Raw genomic sequence first — 24543 nt, 5'->3', positions numbered from 1 at the left:
AAGTTACCTCCAGTCCAGCTTCTCAACCAAGAAGGCACAGATGAGAAATCCAGTTCTATTGAAACCATGTGTGCAATGGACACCTAGATGAAACAAGAGAAGAACATAATCATTTGAAAGTATTTCCAACATACATAGTTAAGTTTCACAGATGAGTTTTCTAATCATTCTGCTCTTATCAGTAACAAGTTACCTCCCTTCCCATCAAGACCTCACAGATTAGTTAATGCACAAAAGCTAAACAATTTATTATATTCTTCCTGCAAATTATCAGCAACAAGAGTACAGAACACTTCAGATTATTTCAGATCAAGGCCACTAACTTAATCCAACTCAAATATGGCTAATGCAGATGAGATCCAAAGTTGTTTGGTTTGGATTTGTTTTTCTTTTTTTTTTTTTTTAAATGACTGCTCAAATGCTTACTAGGAGACAATGCAGCCAAATCTAATAGCTGTGCTTTTAATGGATTCAACAGGTACTACATTATTTCACACCATCAGGCATAAAAATCATATCCAGATTTTCCTATTTCAAATTTGAATGCAGTATCAGTCTAAAATTTTAAGTAAGATTTATAATTACCATACTAAGGTTGGACATTAAATTTGAGGGGGAAAAAAACAAACAACTATACAACACTACAATAACCTTGAAATACTTATTACATTTTAAGAAAAACACAAATTTTTCGTCTATTTTACAGTGAAAGGAAGGGAGAGTCAAAGGCATCGAAATTCCTTTTTTTCCTTTTTCCTGTTCTTTTCTCCCATGTCAAGACAACAGCACCATCTAGTGATTAAAACAAGCCTGAAACTTGTGCTACTAAAAGGCTATGAAGAATTCAAGCAAGATAACGACTCTTCCTCCCACTGCACTTTTTTAAACAGCAAACACCACAGTATTAAAGTTTCCACTAAAACCAAGTGCAATTATTAACTGATTAATAATAAGTTTTTCAGCTCTGACTACAAAGCAAAGTTTTATTAATTCACTTATTTCCTGCCACAGCTAAGAGACTAAATCAACAGTAATTCACTTGATGCTTATCCAGATCAAATTTCAGCATCTATCTTCTCTTCCTACACCCTACATCCACACTGCAAGCAATTTATTTATTTTATACTGGAGATCCAAAACCAAATACCTATGAAGAGCAGAAACTTTACACAAGTACGCAGACCTCAACTGCACCAGAGTTGGTTTTGTGACTCACTCCCCTTTCACTCCAACCTTCCTTTCTTAATAAAGCAACACAAAATCTGCTGGGAATTTCTTGGATTCACACTTTCTAACCATTAATAGCCATAAAAACCATAACTTGCATCAAATGAAATTAATTTTAGCTTCCTTATAGAATTTGTTCCCAGTAATCATTTCTCTTTTGTTTCTGGCTTAAGCAAAATCTTCGCATTTTGTTTCCTTGAAATTGGCAAGCGTGCTGCAGTCCTTCAAGTTGCAAAAATATAGCTTCCATCCTATAGTGTTCTAGTTGAATAGAAAATTTTGTTCACTTATCATTTGCATTTGAGCCTTTTTTGTATCAGGCACACAATTGCTATCAATAAGCCCTGCAGCTGTTACTTCTACCAAGAAGGTTAAGTCAATAATTTTACACACACAACAAAGATGAGTAGCATTTCAGCAATGAGACCAATGGCTTGGAAAGGAGTGACTGCAGACGGTGCAGTACTATCACTGCTGCAGATTGCTTTCACTTCTGATAAAAACATCCTCCACTCTAAGTCCTCTGGAGCTGTTTCAAAAGAGGAAACAAAGCATTCAGACCCAGAAACAACTTTTCTGTAACTCACGGAAGGAAAATCAAAAATCCCAACATTTCACTTATAACACAAAAGTCTAAACCACAGGTTATTTAAGAGATTTTTTTTTTTTTTCCCCCTCACAGAAGTGAACCAAAGGGAAGTGATCGTCCCTCTGTATTCAGCCCTGGTGAGGCTGCACCTCAAGTACTGTGTTCAGTTTTGGACCTCTTACTGCAAGACAGACATCGAGGCCATGGAGCATGTCCAGAGAGGGCAGTGAAGCTGTGAGGGCTCTGGAGCACAAGTCTTATGGGTAGTGGCTGAGGGAGCTGGGATTGTTCAGTCTGGAGAAGAGGAGGCTCAAGGGTGAGCTTATTGCTCTCTAGAACTTCCTGAGGGGAGGTTCTACTGAGCTAGGGGTCAGCCTCTTCTCCCATTTAACAAGCAATAGGACTAGAGGGAATAGCCTTAAGATGCAACAGGGGAGATTCAGGTTGAACATTAGGAAATACATCTTTGAGAGAGCAGTCAGGCACTGAAACAGGCTGCCCACAGAGGTGCTTGAGTCATCAACCCCAGAGGTATTCAAAAAACATTTCACTGTTGTACCGAGAGACATGGTTCAGTAGGGAAATATTGGTGATAGGGGTACAGCTGCACTGGATGATCTTAGAGATCTTTTCCAACCTTGGTGATTTTATGGTTCTAAAGTCCTGACCTTGGTGCCAGGGAAGGTTACGGAGCATACTGTCTTGAGGGAAATCACACTGCATGTGCAGGACAACTGGGGGAATCAGGTCTAGCCAGCATGGGTTCATGAAGGGCGGTCCTGCTTGACAACCTGATCTCCTCTACGATCTAGTGACCTGCCTGGTGGACAAGAAAAAGACTGTTGATGTAGTTTACCTAGACTTCAGCAAGGCCTTTGACACTGTCACCCACAGTATTCTCCTACAGAAGCTGGCAGCCCATGGCTTGAACAGGTACACTCTTGGCTGGATAAGGAACTGGCTGGAAGGCTGGGCCCAGAGAGTGCTGGTGAATGGAGCTAAATCCAACTAGCAACCAGTCACGAGTGGTGTCCCCCAGGGGATGGTGCTGGGGCCCTGTCCTCTTCAATATCTTTATTGATGACCTGGATGAGGGCATCGAGTGCACCCTCAGTAAGTTTGCAGATGACAGCAAGTTGGCTGGCAGTATCAATCTGCCTGGGGGTAGCGAGGCCCTACAGAAGGATCTGGACAGGCTGGATGGCTGGGCTGAAGTTCAACAAGACCAAATGCCAGGTCCTGCACTTTGGCCACAACAACCCCAGGCAACGCTACAGGCTTGGGGCAGAGTGGCTGCAAGACTGCATAGAGGATGCTTGGCTGAACACAAGCCAGCAGTGTGCCCAAGTGGCCAAGAAGATCAATGGCATCCTGGCTTGCATCAGAAACAGTGTTGCCAGCAGGAACAGGGAAGTGATTGTCCCCCTGTACTCAGCTCTGATGAGGCCGCACCTTGAGTACTGTGTCCAGTTTTGGGCCCCTCACTGCAAGAAAAATATTGAGGCCCTGGAGCGGGTTCAAAGAAGGCAACAAAGCTGGTGAGGGGTCTGGAGCACAGGCCTCATGAGGAGCGGCTGAAGGAGCTGGGAATGTTCAGTCTGGAGAAGAGGAGGCTTAGAGGAGACCTTATTGCTCTCTATAACTAACTGAAGGGAGGTTGTAGTGAGCTGGGGGTTGGCCTCTTCTCTCATCTAACTAATGGTAGAACTAGAGGGAATGGCTTCAAGCTGCACCAGGGGAGATTCAAGCTGGACATCTGGAAATACTACTTTTCTGAAAGAGTGGTCAGGCACTGGAATGGGCTGCCCAGGGAGGTGGTGGAGTCATTGACCCTGGAGGTGTTCAAGGAGTGTTTGGATTTTGTGTTGAGGGATGTGGTTTAGTGAGTACTATTGGTGATCAGTGGATGGTTGGACTGGGTGATCCTCCGAGTCTCTTTCAACCTTGGTGATTCTATAATTCAATTAGAGTCAAGACACGGTCTAAATAATAGAACATTCCAAAACTCATGCAAGTCAAAAAGTAAATGGCTCAACTCTAAAAATGGTGTTTTAGAAGTTAAATGGGTTTGCTACTTAATACATATCACAACACTACCCCTATTTCTTAGGAATTCCAGTTTCTGAAATATTGTTTGATGGCTGATCCCACTTACTCTCACTTAGTAGTTTCTCATTTTTCATATCAGATACTTCTGCTTGTTCAAGAAAAAAAAATACAAGTCTCAAACTGAAATTTCTTTCTATGTGAAACAGAGAAAAGCAAACATCTAAAACTAAATTGTGTGAAAAAGTTAATTACGTGCCCCAAGTATATCTTTCAGGCCTTAACAAAATGAGATTCTCAATGGTATCCAGTGACAAGAAGAAATAGGCACAAACTGAAATATGAGAAATGCTGTTTAAACACTAGGAAAAAGCACTTTTCATTGTAAAAGTCAAACACTTGATTAAGTTGCCAGAAGATGTTGTGGAGTTCCTATCCTTAGAGAATGTCAAAAGTGGGCACCATCCTAAGCAATCTGCTTCAGCTGACTCTGCTCTGCAGAGGGGTGATAAGCTAGATGATTTCCAGAGCTCCCTTTCAACTTCTGTTCTAAGACTCTATACAAATCCTAAACTGTGTGAACATACAAGCTTAGTTTACCAAGCTCTTATCAATGGCACCTATGCAAACATCTGTTCTGTGTAGTAAGTCAGAGAGATATTCCTATTCAGCAAAGGTACAGAATTATCACCAAAGACGCCCAATGATGAAATTCGTCCTGCCTCTGGAAACTCAGTTGCACAGTAATTTCTCATCTCTGACAGTTTGCAGACAGAGTTAAGCACATAGAAGTGCTTAACAGAAATCAGAATAAAACTGTCTTAACTGAAAGCCAATCAAATTGATTTTTTTTTTTTTTTTGCTCTGAGGGAAAAAGTCTTATGAACGTTCAAATATTTACTATGAGACAATACATCGCTGAAGAAAAACTTAACCAAATATCTACTACCAATTTCTACCAATTAATCAGCTGCTTTGTGAAATTTGCTGAAGAGTCTCTGATCAATCAGCTATTGAAAATATTAAAAATGACAGCAAGCAAGCCAGCCAAACCACTGAGTGTCAAAACAACACTTAGGCAATGCATGATCTTCTTTTCTATCAGCAGAAGTTTCAAAAACATAATGCAGACGGCTTGTAAACAGTTCTTGTACATTTCTTCTGCATAAAGTAAACTGCTGTATTCAAATTGATGCATATAGAAACATACAGGTTTCTGTAAAAAGAAAATGCTACTTTGGAGTTAAAAAAATAATCTAATCTACACATGCATAAACACTGTACTGCAGAAATTCCTTTGACACTGTCAAGAATAACAGACTGTATAGGAATAAAAATAAATTAACAGCAAAAACTAATGAAAATAGACATACCTATGAGTTCTGTGGGATTCTTTTCACTGAAATGTTCACATACACGGATAAATGTTTCTGTATTCTCAGGTGTAGGGCACTCACCATGTCTGATTAAAAAAAAAAAAGAAAGGAATCAGTGGCAGGAGAAGGAAAAATCAAAGTGAAAAAACAGCAATTACTTCAGAGTGATCTTTCAAGTTAAAAAACTAAAAAGAATACAGACAACTTACCCCTTACACTGAAGCTTTATATATTTAATCCCCTCTTTCTGTATATCGTTCCTATCATAGAATCTATTGGTGTTGGTCAAGTCTACCAGCAAACCCATTTTAACCTAAAAAATAAAAATAATTATATATTCAGTTCAAGTATTAGTGCATAAATATTAATTTGTTAATAACAACCAAATTTAAAAATTATAGCAAACCACTGTTGCAAGTTTGAAACCTTTCAAATGTTGTGTTCAGAAAACATCTATATAAGCTTCATTCTACTACCAGTCATTCTTTGGGAAAGACCTCCGTTATGACTGCACAAAAACAGTTCACTAATATACCTGTTTGCTGAAAGCATTCCTGGCTTCCTCTTTGCAGAACATCGTGCTTTCACTTAGGATCCTCATCATGAAATCAGATGCCTGTTTAAAGACTGTTTTACAAGCAGATTTAACAAAATCCTCATTCTGTTGTCTTTTTAAAAAGACATCAAATAGTGCACTTAAAAGTACATTACCACTGTGGCACGTTACATGTGCAAAAACATAAAAGAACAGCACATCTTCAATATATTTAAAACTCCAGCACATATTCTTAGCATGGTTTTGATCAGTTTTTATTTACCTTGCAGTCAGACTGGCAATAGTTTAGAACTGCAGTAGGAAAAATTACAACTTAAAACACTGTTTCCAGACAATTCACAGAAAATAAATTCCCATCAACTAGAATACAGTTCAGACACAGTAGTTTCACACGGATACATTAATCTGTAGACTCCAAAGGCAAATTTCCAAGTATCTACAGAGCTTGTCGTGCATGACATTCAAAGTTCTTATGATACACTTTCATAATATTTTTATTTATCGGATGTTAAAAAGTGTCATAACGTGTCGGCAGCACTAAGTATTCCAATATCCAAATTAGTTCTAAATTTCTCCTCTCCTTCGTTGTTTACCAATGCTGTGTATTTTATTCTGAATGGTTTACTGTGAGCATACTGCAAAAATACAAGCACTGGTGATAGCGGCCCACCTGAAAACCATGTCACATTATCTGAAATTTCAAATGTTTGATGTCAGCTGAGCTGCTAGACATATGGACAGACAGCAGCATATTACCCAGTGGTTAATTTTGCAGGGAGCACACCAAAAGGCAATAAATTACTTTCCTTCTACTTTCAACAACACTTAGCAAACATCTCAAGGATTACTTAATTCACAAGTGAGGCCACACAAAATTTCCTCGTGCTACACTCTAGGTCCCGAACCCTGACCTAAACCAATTAAAAACAACTGTTCAGAGTAGAATAACATGTTCTCATATCAGCACCTTTAAGTGAACATACTGTACAGCAAGCTAGGAAAAATAAAGGTTAAGTGGTGAAAGATGTAGGGAATCATAGAATCACCAAGGTCAGAAAAGACCTCCCAGATCACCCAGCCCAGTCAGCCACCTACCACCAATATTTCCCTCTGAACCATGTCCCTCAGTGCAACATGTAAACATTACTTGAACACCTCCAGAGATGGTGACTCCACCATCTCCGTGGACAGCTCGTTCCAGTGCCTGACCACTCTTTAAAGAAGAAATATTTCCTAATATCCTAATAATCTGAATCACCTCTGGCACAACTCAAGGCCATTCCCTCTCATCCTGTCACTAATTACACAAGAGAAGAAGCGGACCTCCACTTTGCCACAGCTTCTCTTCAGGAAGTTGTAGAGAGCAATAAGGTCACCCCTGAGCCTCCTCTTCTCCAGACTAAATAATCCCAGTTCCTTCAGCTGCTCCCCATCACACTTGTGCTCCAGACTCCCCACAGCTTTGTTGCCCTTCTCTGGACATGTTCCAGGGCCTCGATGTCTGTCTTGCAGTGAGGGGCCCAACACTGAACACAGTACTCAAGGTGCAGCCTCACCAGAGCTGAGTACAGAGGGACGATCACTTCCCTACTCCTGCTGGCTGCACCATTTCTGATACAAGCCAGGATGCCGCTGGCCTTCTTGACCACCTGGGCACACTGCTGGCTCATGTTCAGCCAAGCATCAACCAACACCTCCAGGAATGTTTCTTCCACAGTCTTCCAGCCACTCTGCCCCTCACCTGTAACACCACCTGGGGTTGTTGTGGCTAAAGTGCAGAATCCAGCACTTGGTCTTGTTGTACTTCATCCTATTGGCCTCGGCTCAGTGATCCAGTCTGTCCAGATCCCTCTGTAAGGCCTTGCTAACCCCAGGCATACTGACACTTCCTGCCAGCCTGGTGTCATCTGCAAACTTACTGAGGGTGCACTCAATGCCCTCATCCAGGTCATCAATAAAGATGCTGGACAGGACAGAACCCACACAATCTTCTAGTAGCATGACCTGACAAAAAAAAAAAAAAAGCACAATAACCTTCTTCCACATTCTGCATCCTATCAGTAGTGTGGCTAAAATAGGCAAAAAGACTGATACAAGAACCAGCTGTACGTTCCCTGAAGAGCTCTACACTACAAAGCAACAGAAGTGGCCCCGTAACTACCTTCCTCCTCAGATTCTGCACAGCTCAGTTGGATAAATTGCTCTTTTATTTAAAATATGAGGTTAGCTATAGTGTTTCCAAGATAAACTCAGCTAAGGGGAAAAATTATTTTTGAAATAAGATTAAGATTTAATGAAAACGATTTTAAAGCAGAGGATTTTTCATCCAGTTGCAGCATAGTAAGAAAGATATTCCAAAATGAGAATTAGTACTGAAGAAAATGCTGCATCATCCAACAGCCTCAGCGGAAGGAAAAAGAGTTGTTAGGAAAATGAGCTGTTTAATAAAAGCAAGAAGTTAAAGTGTAACAACATTTAATATCACAGGTTAACAGAAAGCTAAAATAAGAGCAAGTAATTTGTAAAGCACAGATTAACATTCTCCCCTTTCAAAGTAGGGGTTACAATTCCACTTTAGTACTGAAAACTCAAAGCCAGTTCCCATCTCCACTATTCACAAATAGCAGCAGCTTCAAAGGCTCCTACCAGAAGCCTCCAAACTTCCCCAAACCACTCCTGCAGTGAAGAGTTACCACTGAGACGTTGAAAGCACAAAAATTAATTTCATATCAAAACATTTAAGCTCAAAGAATACTCTCACGTTTTTCCTTTAACTTTTAGAGATTACTCTTCTGAACATTTTCATTTACAGATTTCAGTCTCCTGATTGATACAGAGGATGAGAAGAACACTACAACATATTTCAGACCTAAATTATCACTAATCATCTGGGGATATTGCATTTAATTTCAACAGGAGGATGAAATACAGCAAAGTGTTTAGGAGGAAACTCAGGACTACAGAACTTCTGTCCAGCTGATGCTTTATAGTTATTACAAATCATTCACATGTAAATGAAGATCCTATCAAGTGACTGTTTCTCACACAGTTCCTGGAGCAGTACAGCACACAGATATCTGGTATAATTCAGCCACAGCTATAAAGCATGTATGGCATGTACAGACACATCTGTGTATGCATGGCATATAGAGCATAAGGCCTGAAATCAAAGTATCCAGTTACAATATTCCAAAATCCACTCAAAGAACCGTTGGTACCACAGAAACTGAAGCATTTCAGGCAGCAAGCTGAGGTCGGACTGTCCCTGCGTACGGTCTGATCAATCACAATTCCTACATATAGGAAATATTCTGGTAGCTGTATGCTCATCACACCTGCTTTGCTGTGCTCCCAAACACTGACATCACAGAAACTACCACAGTCATTCTGTCAGCCATGCTCTCATAGGTTTGCTCCTAGAAAATTCTTAGCAGAAGCTGATTTTTGAAGAACTACTAAACTAAACTAGTAACCCATTAGAAAAAAATATATATAATATATATTTCCATCCAACATAACTCATTTTTCAGTCTACCACACCCCACCATCATTAAATGACATGGCTTTGGAAGAGAGTAAATTGTTGAGCAACTTCTCACTAAGGCACGTATATTTTTCTCACAAGAATTGTTGCAACACTAAAATGTTATTGCATTGCAACACAATGAAACTGGGGTTTTTTTTGGTTTTTTTTTTTTTTTTGCTTGCTTGCAATTGTAAAAGATGACTGAAGAGATTAAATAAAGCTAATCTATAGCTTGAAATTGTCACCTTCCACATACAATAAAACCACAATCTTCATACCATCTCCACTCAGCCACACTTCGGCTGGTGAGTCCATGATCTCCTGTGCTTACAAAAGCCTTCCTCCTCCCACTGTTTCTCATTCCAGCTGTCTCACACATAAAATGCCTTATGCATGCACTCTTTTGTTGCTATGCAAATAAATCTAGCAAATCAGCTAGATTCCCTTTACATGACCCCATAAGTCTCTTATCAAACATCCTCCTCCTCAGGAGAGTGAAAACACACCACACACTGAATTCTCTTTGGTTCCCAGACATCTTTCTTGCGTTTTTCATTTGAGACAAGCAGTTTAAAGATCAGTGATTAAATTGATCTGTGAAACCAACAACGTGGCTAAGAACTGGTAACCAGTTTTCCTAACAGGAATACTGCAGCTTGAATTTATTAACTGCACAATAGTTCTTGTGAGTTCTAGCTCTTCATAACAGAAATAAAATTAACTTTTATGAAGCATAAGTATTACTAATTCACCTATTCAAGAAAGAAAGAAATTATTAACAATGCTTGTGCAATTTTTTTTTTAATGAGAACATTAAGTTATTGTTTCAGTACTGGCATTTGTTAAAAAAAAAAAAAAAAAGGAATTGCTATCCCTTAATAAAAGAATGTCTAACACTGAGGTTTTCAGCAACCAGTTTTGAGAGAGAAAAAGAAAACACAGAGGAAGCTTGTTAAGGAAAATTCCATCTTATCTTAAATGCTCAACCTGTACCTTCAAGTATGTGTTAACAGAAGTATCTAATCATGACCAAAATCCTGATGAAACTTCTTTTCTAAGTGATAAATCAGTAGCAAGCAACAATTCAAATTCTGAGAAAGTCTTTTAAGTTCTCAACAACTTTAAAACACTCGCACAATTTTATTTTATTTAAACCATGAATAGGCTAACTTTTGGAAAATTTCTAAGTACTTCCATTAAAGCTGATTGGAGTAAAAAAAAAAAAAAAAAATTACATAAAAGAGGAGCCCAAGTAGAACGTAGATGCATAGATCATAGCACTGAAGCAAGGTAAACCCTACCACTTTCAGCACATATGCTTCACGGTTGCCCACTAACACCTCTATCACCGCTGCATCGAGTAGCTCACCACCATACCAAAGCTCACATAAGATCCATAAAATAGAGGTTCTCATATTTTAGCCACATGACCCTTCCGGTGCTTAAGCTATGATATTGTTAGACTATTTCTGAACTTGTTTAACTTAGATCAACAGCAAAAATTTTAAAAAAAAAAAAAAGTAAATTCTGCCATTAGTTGTACAAACAACACAATCTAAATAAGCGGTGCTCATCTTCTATACAATAGTTCAATAAACAGATTAAAAGAATTAGGTTGTGTGTCTATCTCTGTCTGGGAGGTTCAAGATCCTACATCTCTGAATGCACCCAACCCTACACAGACCTCTGCGCAGCACAAAAGGCTGGCGAGGCCTTCTCTCGTCAGAACTGCAGTAGCACACAGTTACATCCTGGCTGAAAGAGACAGACTGAAATGGGGTAAACAGAGACAAGGGACAGGACTTCTGTGAAATATGCCTACCCTTTTTAAATACTTTTATTCCTATAAGTGAAAATGCAGCTTAGCATAACTGTACAAGGATCCCCTGTAAAACTACAGGCTCAAAGGACCTGAACTTTGATAAAAGCAACTTACTAGGTTGTGACAGTGATAACAGAAAAATGTGAGGTTCTTGATGATAACACAGTGAATAAGCTGGAGAATTCTAAACAAGTCTTGCCAATAATCAAGTATTTTAGAAACAGCGGAGTTACAGAAAAAAAAAACTGAAAATGTAAATAAAATATATATATAGCATAACGCTGCAATGCAATTGAAAGCACAGCAATGGCAGCAAAATAGCAAAGTCAAAGGCTGCAGCAAATGAAGATATGCTCAGTGCAGCAGCCGTGGACACAGAAACGAAGGAAAAAAAGCTGCTTACCCTTGGAAAGCCACAGGTAGGCAGGGCTCTCCAGTGAGATACCTTTGCCTCAACTGCCAACCCTTAAGTGAGGTCTGGGGAGGGAGCGGATCCTGCCTCCACCCCCTTCTGATCAGTCAGGTCATTGCTTGCACCTGAGCCCCCCTGTGTTGGCCCTGCCTTCCCACCAGGTGCCCAATCACTGATTCAAGCTGTGATTTATCATTTCTGCTACACGTATATATTAAATTTTTCTGTACCAATGTCCCCAGAAAAGCCATCAACAACATTTTTCTTAAACCTGAAAAGCAATATTTGAATAAATGTTAGTAACAAAAGTAACATTTCAATAATGAGAAAATTTAACTTTACCTTGAGACTCTTCAAGTAGTTGGACAACATACTTGGGTGGAAACGATTTTCTTCAGCAACCTGATCATCGTATCTTGGTCCTAACATTGTCTTCAAAGGTAAAAACTTCCCTATGAAACAGAAATTTGGCAATATTGTATGCATACTGCTGTATACGTGCTCTTGCAACTTAGTGATTTCAAAGCAATACACCAAGTAGTTTTATAGGTTCTTCTATAATGAAAAGTAACCACAGGTAAAGTATCAACGACAACTAACTGGAAAATTTTCTTAGCTCTGAGTTCACAGAATGCCCCACATGTAAGTCAAGAAGGAAACAGACCAGATCATCAAGAAGCAGTACTCTCAATGTTCCAGCTAGTTTTTAGCATGGGTCAGACTGCAGAGCTACAGCACACAACGTTTACACTCAGTACAGTAGAAAACACAAAAAGCCAATCTGAAAGGTCAACTTGCCACCCAACATGCCTGGCCCAGGGGAGCTGTTGGGGCTCTGAGGAGGAATGCAGTCATCCCTCCAAAGCACAAGGTCTATGTGCAGCTCAGACGTGTTTGTGACAGAACTGTGACAAAAACTTGATGGGAATTAGCACTTGTCCATCAGTCACTAAGAACCCGAGATTTTTCAGTATTGCTTTTATCCTTCCATCCATCCTACCTATCACAGAACACCTGAAATAACCCGCTGGGATGCCTGGTGCTTCCTGCCCAGCTCCAGAGAGCTGCAGGCAGGCCCCTTCCCCAAACAGAAGCACGTGGAATGAAAACAGTGATAGAGTCATTGCATTCAGACAGAAATCGGCTTCTGGGAGTGAAGCTAATTAATCTTCATAAAAATGGAAAAATGCATACGAATCTCACTAAAAGAGCATGCAAGTGATTGCTGAGAGCTCTTTAAATAATAAAATTCATACCGTTCTCTGTAGCCTCAAATTCTAACAAAACATCCTGCGTAGTTTCAAATAAGCATTTAACTTTTAGGAAAGAGCTACTGAAAAAAAGCAAAGATGGAGAGGAAACTGAGAGAAGCTTTGTGTGATTTGCTGGTCAGCACTGTGCAGGAACTGGCAATGTGAGGAGCATCCTCACTGCTAACTTGTCTGAGAAAAGTCATTCAGTCACATAGTGAGCACACACTTCACATGGCATTAATTCCCTAGCCACTTCAACTCACTTGGCTGGCAGAAACACTCTTCACATTAACCTACTTCCCTCTGCCTTTCCATTCCATCCCTCTTGGCCACAGTGTGAGGGTTGGCTGCCCTCATTCATTTCCTCATGGTTTGACCTACCTGCTTTAACTCTGTTGGTTTGTTGCATCTCCTGTCACTTTCAGCATCCCTATTCAGCTTCTCACACTGTTAACCCTTCCTTCCACATTAACTCATAGTTTATACTGTTCAGACTGACTCTCCAAATCCTGACTGTGGATGATCTGAATGCAAAAATCTTTGCCGTGAATCCAACAAAACATGAAGCATGCTTGGAACTGTTCTAATTCACTTCACTACTCCTCATTGCCATCCAAACACATTCATTCATTTGGTGGAAGTGCTGAGTATGTTAACAGGCTCCATTTAATACTACTTGGGAACAGGCTGAAACCCTGATCCCTGGAACCATTTAGGTGCCCAATTTCTACAAACTGAAGTGTGGCATCACCGTGTAGAAACAGAATTTGCATGGCAGCAATCAAGTTGTCTGCCAGCATTAGAAGACAGCAGGGAATTCAAGTAATTGTATTCCAAGTTGGGGAATTTTTCCAATCAGGCTATGAAAGCAATGGCTTTAGAAGTTTAGGGTTGTTTATGGGTTTTTTGTGTTTTTTTGTTTTTTTAAACAGATGTTTTTAATAATATCTGACAACTCTGCATGCAGTGTGCAAGACTAGAAGATTAACTAATATGAACCAACAGCAGACTGAAGGACATTGCTGAAACACTTCTCATGTCTTTTCCTCAGTATCTTGCTAAGATCCTCTATAGCAAAAACAAGCAGATGTGATTTCAGGGGGTTATAAAGGGTAGGTACTTGCAGAGACAGAAATGCCAAGGCAGCAAGGCTGAAGCAATCTGGTAACTTCAGTTCCAAGTGTTCAGAGAAAGCTCTTTTTGTCAAACGTGTGACTGAGCTGCTCCCACAATGCAGTACAACGTGGAAACATTGCATAAAACCAGTGGCAGCACACCACAACTTAAAGAATGACAGCCCTGTTAGCCTGAATGAACTCAACCTCACAAAGAGCTCCAGACTTCCCTTGTTCTTGTATTGGAGGTCACCTAGAACTTAGAAATGCCACTAGCGTAAGAGGGACACAATCAAACACGTGATGCCTGTTAGTCCACAGAAGCCACACAAACCTTGCTGGGTGACAGTATTACCGACACGCTATTAGAAGGGAATGAAGCCATGCACAGAAGCATACAGATTTGTTTGAAAAGCTGATCCAAAATGGAATATAAAGCATCTGGGAGACAGCAGCAACAGCAGGGAAGTCTAAAAATTACATCTCACTAAAATAGTTAGATGGTTTGAATGCAGAATAACAAATTAAAAAGTAAGACTGATGGTTCATTATGATTTCTGGTAACTGTACACATGCACAAAATGCCTAAAAATTAAGTGAACTGACACAATAAAGCATTGTGATAATGCAGCCAAAGAAATGAACCAAGCACTTTTTTTTTTTTAATGCACTATCTTCTTGTGTCTGAGCACACAGAGCAAAACAGCCACCTTGCAGTTCCTGAACAAGCACAGACCATGCATTCAGTGCTCAGCAGATGACAAGCTGATGAACTACATTCGTGCTTACTCTGTCCATTTTTTTAGCAGTCCTGGCTTTAAAAAAAAAAAAAAAACCACACAAACAAAATCAACAAATTCTAGAGATTAAGAACTTGCTAAGAAGAAAAACAAAGAATAAAGATTCATGAGACAGATTTTTGTTGTGGCCAAAGGCTGACAACTTATGCTATCAAATTTCTAATAGATACAAAGCAAAATATTTGGCACTGATCAGAAAAGAGAAGAGATAAGGGAGATAAGCGATATGATAATGCTGCTTAATTAAGTTAAGCTCACGGAAGTACAAAGAACGTTGAGGGAAAACAGTAACCCACATGATGAGCAGCTGAAATGATGCACTGAAACGCACATTGCTGGGAAAACTGAGGCTCCTGAGATGTCTGAGCAAGCTCTAAATAAGTTTGTAAGAAAGCATCCACGTCTGCAGCCCCAGAACCAATGGCAGACACAGAAGCGTAAAGGGATGATGCAGAAACGTGGCATAGAGAAGGGAGGCACCTAACTACTGCCTGGCTCATAGCACACAGAGCAGCGAACATCATGGTGCAGACAAGTACCTTGAAATTATCACAGGCAGGGAGATGGGTGAGTGAAAGCTAGAAGGTATTGCAGAAAAAAATAAGGGTTTTCTGACTGCTTACCTGATAAAGGTAGCAAGCGTGAGCAAACAGCTTGTTTGCTCTATCTCATGCTAGGGGGGGCATTCACCTCAAAGCACTGTGGCGGTAAGCTCCCAACCCGAAAGCGTTTTCGTGACACCCACCCCGAGCCCCAGCGGGTGCGCACAGACCGGGCCGGCACTGCCGGCAGCGCCTCGAGTCGCGCACGTAGCTGCGGCCCCGCGCGGCGCCCAGCTCGGGAGCGCTGCCCGGGAGGAGACTGGAGGCACGCGGCCCCCGCCGAACCCGGGACGGGCCGTCGGCGCCCCGAGCCGCCCCGTTCCCTCCAGCCGTGACGCGAGGCAGAAGCTTCAGCCTCGAACTTCGTCGCGGAGAGGAAGCGCGGCGCTGAGTGCTCCGGGAGGGAGCGGGCGGCACCGCCCCGGGCTCCCTTCTCCGCCGACGCCGGGTCTCCGGCCGGGACCGCGCGAGGCCCACGCGGTGCCGCGGTCCCGGCACGAAGCGCCCGGCGGGACCGGAGAACGGAGGGCGGGAGGGCCGAGGGAGACGGAAGGGACCGGGCACGGCGGGGGCCGCCGCCGCCACGCAGCCGCACCGGGGCCGGGCCGGGCGCTCACCTGCCACGGGCTGTCCCCTCCTGGGGCAGTGGAGCCAGCGCGGCGGGATCTTGTTGTAAGACATGGCCGGGCCCGGGGCGAGGGCGGAGGGGTAGGGAGGGAGGAAGGGGCGAGCGGGAGCGGCCCCTCGGCGCTCAGAGGCGCCCGCGGCCCCGGGCCCGCGGCGCCTTCATTCAGACCCAGCTCCGCCTCGGCCACCGGCCCGCAATGCTCCGCGGCCACTTCCGCTTCCGGGTGCGCGCTGCCGGCGCCGCCATGCCGGGCCCGCCGGGCGGTCGGGAGCCGGGGCGGCGAGCGGAGCCGTCCTGAACGGGGCCCGAGCCGGTTAATGACGGCCAGTCCGCGGCAGCGGTGAGACTGAGGAGGTGTGAAGTGCCCTTCTCCCCAAGCCGTCCCGTGGTCCTGCGGTTCTACGGACGCCTCGTCTCTCTTATTTTCCCCAGCTGCTCGGAGCAGCGCCATAGTACGCGGTGCTCCGGGCGCGGATCGGGCAGCAGCCGGCCGCCAGAGGGCGCCAGAGGCGGCCGAACAGAAAGTGAAACCGCGGCGAAGGCAGCGGGGTCCCGGCTGGCGCCTGCAAGTGGGAAGGGGCGCGGGCGGTGTGAGGGGCGTCCGAGGGCTGCTCCGAAAGTAATGCCTCCCGTTTATTTCCACAGAGACTGCAACAGCTACGAAGAGCATAATAATACTTGTTTGATAGACCACATTCGCAGCTACAAAACACTATTTTTCAACATAGTCCCCACCGGTAGCTATGCAGTTTTGCCAGCAATGAACAAGAGTCTGCATGCTGTGCTCGTAAACAACTGCACCAGCAGAGATGGCCCTGTGTCACTGTTGTCACTGCTGAAATGTGGCACCCACCGCCTCACTGTGCTCACACCCACCCTTTGGTCTCCGTAATCGTTCAGCAAGTGTCACCCAGGTTTTAACAGTAAACGTGCTGTAAACATGACATCAAGAGATAGTACATAGAAAGGGAATATGGAAACAGAGAATAAACCTTTTTGCTCTTATCAGTGTTCAGTGTATTCCATTGGGAATTTTACGTGGGAAAAATTGAAGTGCACAGTATTGTCTAGCAAAGAGTTTTCACACTTTGGAGAATCGTAGAATCGTAGAATTACTCAGGTAGGAAAAGACCTTAAAGATCATCAAGTCCAACCACAACCTAACCAAACTACCCTAACTCTAACAAGCCTCCTCTAAATCATGTTCCTCAGCACCACATCCAAACGGTTTTTAAGCACATCCAGGGATGGTGACTCAACCACCTCCCTGGGGAGCCTATTCCAGTGCTTAACAGCCCTTTCTGTAAAGAAGTGTTTCCTGATATCCAACGTAAACTTACCCTGGTGCAACTTGAGGCCATTTCCCTGCATTCTGTCACCTGTCACCAGTGAGAAGAGATCAACCCTACTCTTGCTGTAGGCACCTTTCAGATATTTGAAGAGAACAATAAAGTCTCCCCTCACCCTCCTTTTCCCCAGACTAAACAGCCCCAGTTCCTTCAGTCGCTCCTCTGTATTGCCAGTCTACTGCATTGACCCCTCCCAGAAAAGCCCACATGTCAAGTGCTTCCTCTTACATTGCTGTGGTTCTGCCTGTGTTGCTTTCAGGTCTGAAACAGTTGGTTTCAGTTGGGCCCATCTGCATGTTCTGCATATGTAGTTCTCACTGAGCTTTGCCATGCTAGACACTCCAAAAGAATTTACAGGCATAGGATGACAGTTCTTGTATTACATCTTAGCGAACAGGCACTTTTCTGTTTGGCTTTATGGTTAAGATTACTTCTCCTGTTGTACCACCAGAGAGCACCCAGTTCCCACATTCTTAACATGGCTTTTAGAGTGCGCACTTGCTGTTTGAACAAGAAAAATACAGGTGTATGATGTAGTGATTGTGCAATGCTTTGAGAAAACAACTGCAAATGTTCTAATAGTCCATGGTGTAGAATTCCCTTTTCTCTGTATGCTGCTTCTCTTTTATTTACATGCAATCAAACTCCTGTATCCTCACCCTGGTTTCTGTTTGCCAATTGTAATCCTTATCTCAGAGGAAACACAACAATCAGTAAGTTATTTTCCCAGGATAAGGTTCATTCCTTCTATCACAGCTTTGTTGGCTTCTCTGATTTCAGTCCATCTGCAATGTTTCTGGTAGTGGAGAGCTGCATTTGTGTTCTACTTTGACTTGAAAAAAGAAAAAAAAAAAAAAACGTGAACATGAAGAAAATGTGAGAAAAACACAATTTATATCTTTTTTCCTCATTGCAGACTGAGCATTTATTCAAACTACTGCTGGTGAAAAATCTCACACTTTTCATTTTATTAATATTAACTTTTATTAATTGCATATAGTATACGAATAATGACTTTTATTACTATTGTAACTAACTAGCTCATTTACATATGCTAGCTCTGATCTATGTTCAAGGCAAAGGAAACCAACCAGCTGTTATGCCTTAATAAAGATTATGAGGTTCTATACTGATGCGTCAACAACCCTATGCTCAGGAGGCATGAAGCTTTTGTGGGGGAAAGCGGGGGGGGAATGCTGTTTAAATCTGAATAAGTACTAAAACTTCTTTGATACTATAGTTGTACCTTATTCCAATAGTGCTTAGATTCTAACAGCATCAGAAACAATAATAATAATAGTAATAATAATAGTGATAGTAATAATAACAATAATAATAATAATATAATCCAGTACCTTGAAAACATATTTAACATTATGGTCACTTATGCTAATTAGAGAACCTAAATATGCAGACATTTAAACATGCTAAGCATTCACCAGCTCTTCCATAAGCCAGAAGAAAATGCTAATGGCTTAAAAGTTTTTAAACCATGTCCACCTGTTTGGTGTCAGGAAATAATTAAGAAACTGACTTCTAAGACAAATCAATTATTCTTCTATGTTTGAAAATGAAAATAAGACTTTAGAAGGAATTATTTTAATGCTTGTGCATATAAAATAACAAAAAGGGATATTCAAACTATGTTCCAAGTTCTCCAGTATATTGGAGAAAATGTCATTTACAGTGTTCTTCCAGCAGAGAGCTTTGAGAGTTCAGCAACAAAATTACCGATCTGTAATCTTCAAAACATTAGGGGGCACCACAGCCTCACAGACGTAACATGATGTAAGCTGAAGTACAGTTATTTTTCCTACCCAGAGTAAACAGGAAATAGCACGAAGCCAGTCAAATCAGCTCCTGGAGTTGTTCCATAATGCAAGACTATGATACAGTTCCTAACACAAATTCCAACAGAAGACAAGCCAGATATCTAGTACACCCTTCTTTTTGTAGCAGTAATAAAACCCTCCTTTTTGTTATAGTAATAAAACCCACAGACTAATGGATGCAATAAAAGCAACTTGCTTTCAAGTCTTCATGCGAATCTTAAATTTCCCGTCAGGGTTTCATTCTGGGAAAATGTGTTTTAGCACAAGGTATTATAGTGTTTGTGGAGTAAAGCTCTGTATCGGCAGGAAACATGCAGTGAGCTTCAGATGGAGCTACTTCAAATTCCAGTCCCTGAACTGGGTGTCGTGCTATAAAGGAATCAGAAAGCTTTGTATCTGCAAACCTTCCTCCTACAGAAGGAGGGAAGTATCTGACTGTCTAGAGAGCTGCTGTTATTGAAGGACAACGGGTGTGACTGCACACACTGACTTACAGGTCCAAAAACCAAAATGCCTTCCTCTTGTTCCTCTGCAACTGAATTCCTCTGCAACTGAACTGATAGTGTCCTTGATGTAATGGAGGTAAGCAGCTGGACAGCAGGATTATGAACAAAACAACTATCATTCCCAGTAGGCTGACACCCACCTCACCTCCCCAGTGTTCTTGCACTTTGACCTCAACACTGCTGGCCTTGCATCAGATGTGAGGAACAATTTTCAGTGAAATCCTGTGCCTTGAAAAGTATCCAGATATAACATTCAAGAACATACTATCTGTTGCATAAAGTGAAATCACACAATAATAATGTGCTTTCAGTATGGATAGCCATGGAATGTTAGTCAATCAACTGGAATTTCATGATGAGTAGCGGTAGGGAGAAGTGTGACGTAATAAGAGAAACAAACTCTAATTAAAGTAAGTGGAAAGCATGACTCATAATCTTCGGAGGTGATCTGGTGAGATCACACAGTAAAACAGCACATCTGATGCTACACTTTCTAGTTTCTGTGCTGAGGATGGATACCTTCGCAAAATCCTGCCCTGAGCAGAGGGTGTAGTTAAAACTGCATTGTGGGAATACAAGAAAAACTGTTTAGAGCAGCAGCTGTGGAGCAAGATAAGCAGCATGAGAACCAAGGACACCTTTAGAAGAAGAAAGAACGTCTCACGGCTCTGATTGGATAAGCACCTGTGTGAATGGTTGAAGAATGTTTTGTAGAATGCTCTGATAACATGCATAAATAGAATAGTGCTTAACAATAAAGTAGACTAACAGCTTTTAACCATGTTGATGTGCTGTTGTGTTTCCAGTGCGTCTTGAGAGTCCAGAGACTTCCCCACATTTGGTGCCCGAACAGGGACCCTTCGTGGGATGATTAGGGGAAGTGGACAACAGCAGGACAATCACCACAGACGGTTGGCACTGTGTTGCGGTAGCTGGACCAGGTGCCGACGTAAGTGTTGCGATATCTGGAAGTGGGGTTGCGACCTGCTCTCTGTATCCACGATGGAGTGGGAAGCTGCGGAGAAACTGCTGTTAAGTATACTCTCTAAGAGAGGGGAGCAGTCATCTCCTAAAGGCATGACCGAGCTGGTGCATTGGGCTCGGAAGAAGGGACATTTGTCAGAAGTTGCGCTGATACTCAGCGTTGACGAATGGCGGGATATTGGGGACCACATGTGGGACTCAGTCATCAATGGTGGAAAGGAAGGAAGAAAAGTTGTTGCGGACCCTTGGCCCCTTGTGGAGGTCTATTATTAATACTTTAAAAGCTATGCAAGCCGAGCGACAGGTAGCTGCTGCAGCTATACAGGCACTGGGCGGTACAACAACTAATTCGTCTTTGGAGTTTGATGTGCCTGTTCGGGGTATCACACACTCTGTGTGTTCCTCAGCAGGTCAGGTAAAAGCATCGGTAGAGGCAGCAGCCCCTGATCTCTCAAATGACACTGCTACTGAGTCGTCTGCAGTATTGCAGCAAGGAAAAGAGGCTATACCTGACATCACCCCTGATGGTCACTTGCAGGAGCAGTCTCCTGCAGAATCAGAGTGCGACGATGGGGATGAGGGGTTGGAAAAACTGGATTGCAAGGTTAAAATATTAACAGAGCGATTACGTAGCCTGGAAATCTGTATGCAGCAAAAAAGGGATATAGGGCCTGACCGAGCTTCCCAACCAGTGCCTTCTACAGTCCTGTCCTACCAATAGCACCTGTTGCTCCACCGACTCACCCGGCAGCTGCTCCCTCACGGTGGTCGGGGGTAATCCATGATGCTGTATTGGAGGGGCACTGGGAAACGGCTTCTCAAATCATGTGCCCAGTGGTATATAATCAGCAGGGTGCACAATGGGAACCCCATGATTGGAAATTGTTACAACAAGCGTGGAAAATGGTTACAGAGTATGGCCTTAAAGCCAAGGCATCTAAACAAATTATTCAATGGATTTTTACTGCTGATGTGAATATGCCGAACAATATAAGAAATTTGGGTAAATTGCTATTAACACCATCAGAAAAATTGTTGTTTCTCCAAGAGTGGTCCGATAGAGCACACCACGAGGCTACAGTAGCTCGGCAGCCTGCCGATTCATGTACAGCATTACAGAAATGCTGACAGAGATAGGTCCCTATGCCTCCTCTGACACACAGGTTTCTTTTCCAGCAGCTTTTCATCACTTGTTTGGATAGACTGGCATTGGAGGCAATTTTTGCCATTCCTGCTGGGAAAAAGGAATCGACTTTTGCCACTGTGTGCCAGGGGGTTACAGAACCGTTTACTCATTACGTGGATAGAATGTGGGTAGCAATTCAAGATAGTGATTTACCCGAAGAGACTAAACAACAGCTATTTCGGGTTATGGTGCATGATAATGCCAATAACCATACTAAGGGTATATTAGCTATGCTCCCACAAGGGGCCACAGTCGAAAGCATGTTGCAACACGTAGCTCGAGTTGAGCAAGGTCGACAGGTTTCACAAATTGTCACTGCTGTGAAAGTGGCTGTGGCTACACCGTCACCAAGAAGGGGCGGGAATGAGAAGTTCACATGCTATCGTTGTGGTCTTATTGGTCATATGCAGCGCAACTGCACTAAAAAGGTATGGTGTGATCATTGTCAACAGTCCACTCATTCTGCCCAGGTTTGCCGCAAGGCGGGAAATGGCCAGCGGAGCGCAAAAGTTCAGTGCGCCCCGATACAAGTACCGAGCAGCACTCGGAGGCTACCTTGATCAATATATCCCTGGCACCCGAGGTAGTCTCGGAGTGGACGTGGCAACCACAGTAGATGCCTATTTATATGATACTGAGGTTCACAAGGTGAAGTTAGTTGCCCATGGACCATTGTCTCAACATCAGCCTTTGCACACTTTGCTGATGGGTAGATCTTCACTGGGCTTATCCACTGTGATGTTAATTCCAGGGGTGATAGATTCCAATTATGTCGGACCTATATATGCCTTGTTATGTACTATCACTCCTCCTGTCTTTATTCCAGCTGGATCAAGAATTGCACAGTTAATTCCCATACTGGCCCAAACTCCTGAAAGGGATGGTCCTACTAGGATAGGGGGTTTTGGGTCAACTGGCCCTCTAGCCTGTCTAACAACTTATTTAGGGGAACGGCCAATGATACAAGTAACGTTGACTTCTAGAGACATCACTGCATCAGTAAGAGCTTTATTAGACTCAAGCGCTGATGTCTCTATTGTACCTATTTCTGTTTGGCCTGCACAATGGGTGGCCTCCCCTGTGACAAACATTAGTGGTGTTGGCGATTTTTCTGCTACAAAACGCTCTACACACCTAGTGCAAGTTCAGCTTAAGGGAGAAAGAGTAATCTCTCTCCTATTACATGTTGCTGCATTGCCAAATGGTTTGCAAATGCTAGTTGGTCGTGATATTCTGTCCCAAATTGGAATTAGGCTCACTAATCAGGATTTAGTCTAATGGTCACTGCGGCACCGCCACCTATTCCTATCAGCTGGAAAACAGATGAGGCAATATGGGTGGAGCAGTGGCCATTGTCAAAGGGGCATCTAGAAATTGCACAAGCGTTAGTACAGGAACAACTTCGAGCAGGTCATATTCAACCTTCCACTAGCCCTTGGAATACACCAATCTTTGTTATTCCAAAGAAATCTGGCTAATGGTGCCTGCTACATGACCTCTGGAAAATCAATGATCAAATGGAAGCGATGGGTGCCTTACACCCTGGTCTCCCTTCACTTGCTATGTTACTGCAAGGTAGGCATATATTGGTTATAGATCTTAAGGATTATTTTTCCACGATTCCTATTGCTGAACAAGACTATAAGCGTTTTGCTTTCTCTGTGCCATCTGTTAATAAAGCTCTCTGTTGTACTGCCTCAAGGCATGAAGAATTCTCTGACTATGTGTCAGCTATTTGTAGCCACTGCCTTGCAAACCATTCGTAAAGCAAACCCTCATATGATCATTTATCATTACATGAATGACATACTGTGCTGTCAAGAACAGCCTTTTGATAATAGCTGGGAAGTGCAGTTAATCTCCCATCTCCCTCAATTTGGCCTTACGGTGGCACTGGAGAAAGTGCAACACACCTTTCCTATGTTATATCTGGGTTGGAAATTGTCAGATGCTATGATATACCCTCAGACTGCAGAATTGAAAATTGACATTTCTACACTCACTGACTTACAAACTCTTGTAGGTCACTTACAATGGCTACAGCCATCGGTTGGCATTTCTAACGTTCAACTAGAACCGTTGTTACAATTGTTAAGGGAGAGATGTGCTAATGATGTGATCGTACTGACACCTGAGGCTAAGCAGGCTCTAGTTCAGATTTCCACCCAAATTCAGTCGGCAGCTAGCCATCATCAATCCCTACTTCACGACATTTCTCTTGTTGTGTATGTCCAGGAGAGGCACGCTTTCGCAGTCATCTGTCAATGGAAAAAAAGGCACACTTCTCCTCAAAACAGGCCTACTAAACAATCTTCTACTTCTTCTGTGTTTTTTTTTGCTGGAATGGCTGTTTCACCCTGCTCAGTCTCGGTCATCCTTGATGACTCGTATTGATACAGTAGCTGAACTGATTCGTATGGGCAAAGACAGAGTTTTCTGCATAGCGGGGCGAGAACCTGACAATATTAGTTTATCCTTTACCTTGCTGTAGGCACAGTGGGTGTACTGTCACTCCCTCTCCTTACAGTTGACTTTAGAAGGGTACCCTGGTCGTTTGCATACAGAACGCCCAGATCAGCAAGTAGCGCAGTTCCTGGAAAAAACTGACTGGATTGAAATACCTCGGTATTCCAGACGACCAGTGAATGGTCACACAGTACATACTGACGCTGGACGCCGGAGCCACAAAGCTGTCTGTCTGTGGTGGGACAATAGCTGGAAGCATCAGTTTGTG

The 24543-nt window shown here is 42.7% G+C and overlaps 1 protein-coding gene across 3 annotated transcripts in view; it reads right to left on the bottom strand.

The window, feature by feature from the left end:
* The window catches only part of RNGTT (RNA guanylyltransferase and 5'-phosphatase), a 183455-nt gene extending 167301 nt beyond the window's left edge, over nt 1-16154 (bottom strand). Inside the window, exons 1-5 of one of the 3 annotated variants that reach the window (XM_085217658.1) lie at nt 15942-16154; nt 11897-12006; nt 5448-5551; nt 5236-5324; nt 8-83 (exon numbers count right to left, since the gene is read on the bottom strand). In XM_085217658.1, the coding sequence (XP_085073784.1) occupies nt 8-83; nt 5236-5324; nt 5448-5551; nt 11897-12006; nt 15942-16005 (443 nt within the window). In that variant the 5' untranslated portion in view covers nt 16006-16154. The remainder of the gene's footprint in view (nt 1-7; nt 84-5235; nt 5325-5447; nt 5552-11896; nt 12007-15941) is intronic. The other 2 variants (XM_085217657.1, XM_085217655.1) reach the window with 2 other exon arrangements.
* Nucleotides 16155-24543: the final 8389 nt, after the last annotated feature.

The sequence above is a fragment of the Meleagris gallopavo genome, chromosome 2 (assembly GCF_905368555.1).
Source record: "Meleagris gallopavo chromosome 2, MGAL_WU_HG_1.1, whole genome shotgun sequence".
Taxonomy (NCBI): domain Eukaryota; kingdom Metazoa; phylum Chordata; class Aves; order Galliformes; family Phasianidae; genus Meleagris; species Meleagris gallopavo.
Note: the sequence above shows the minus strand (reverse complement) of the source record. Positions and strands in the feature narration are given on the sequence as shown.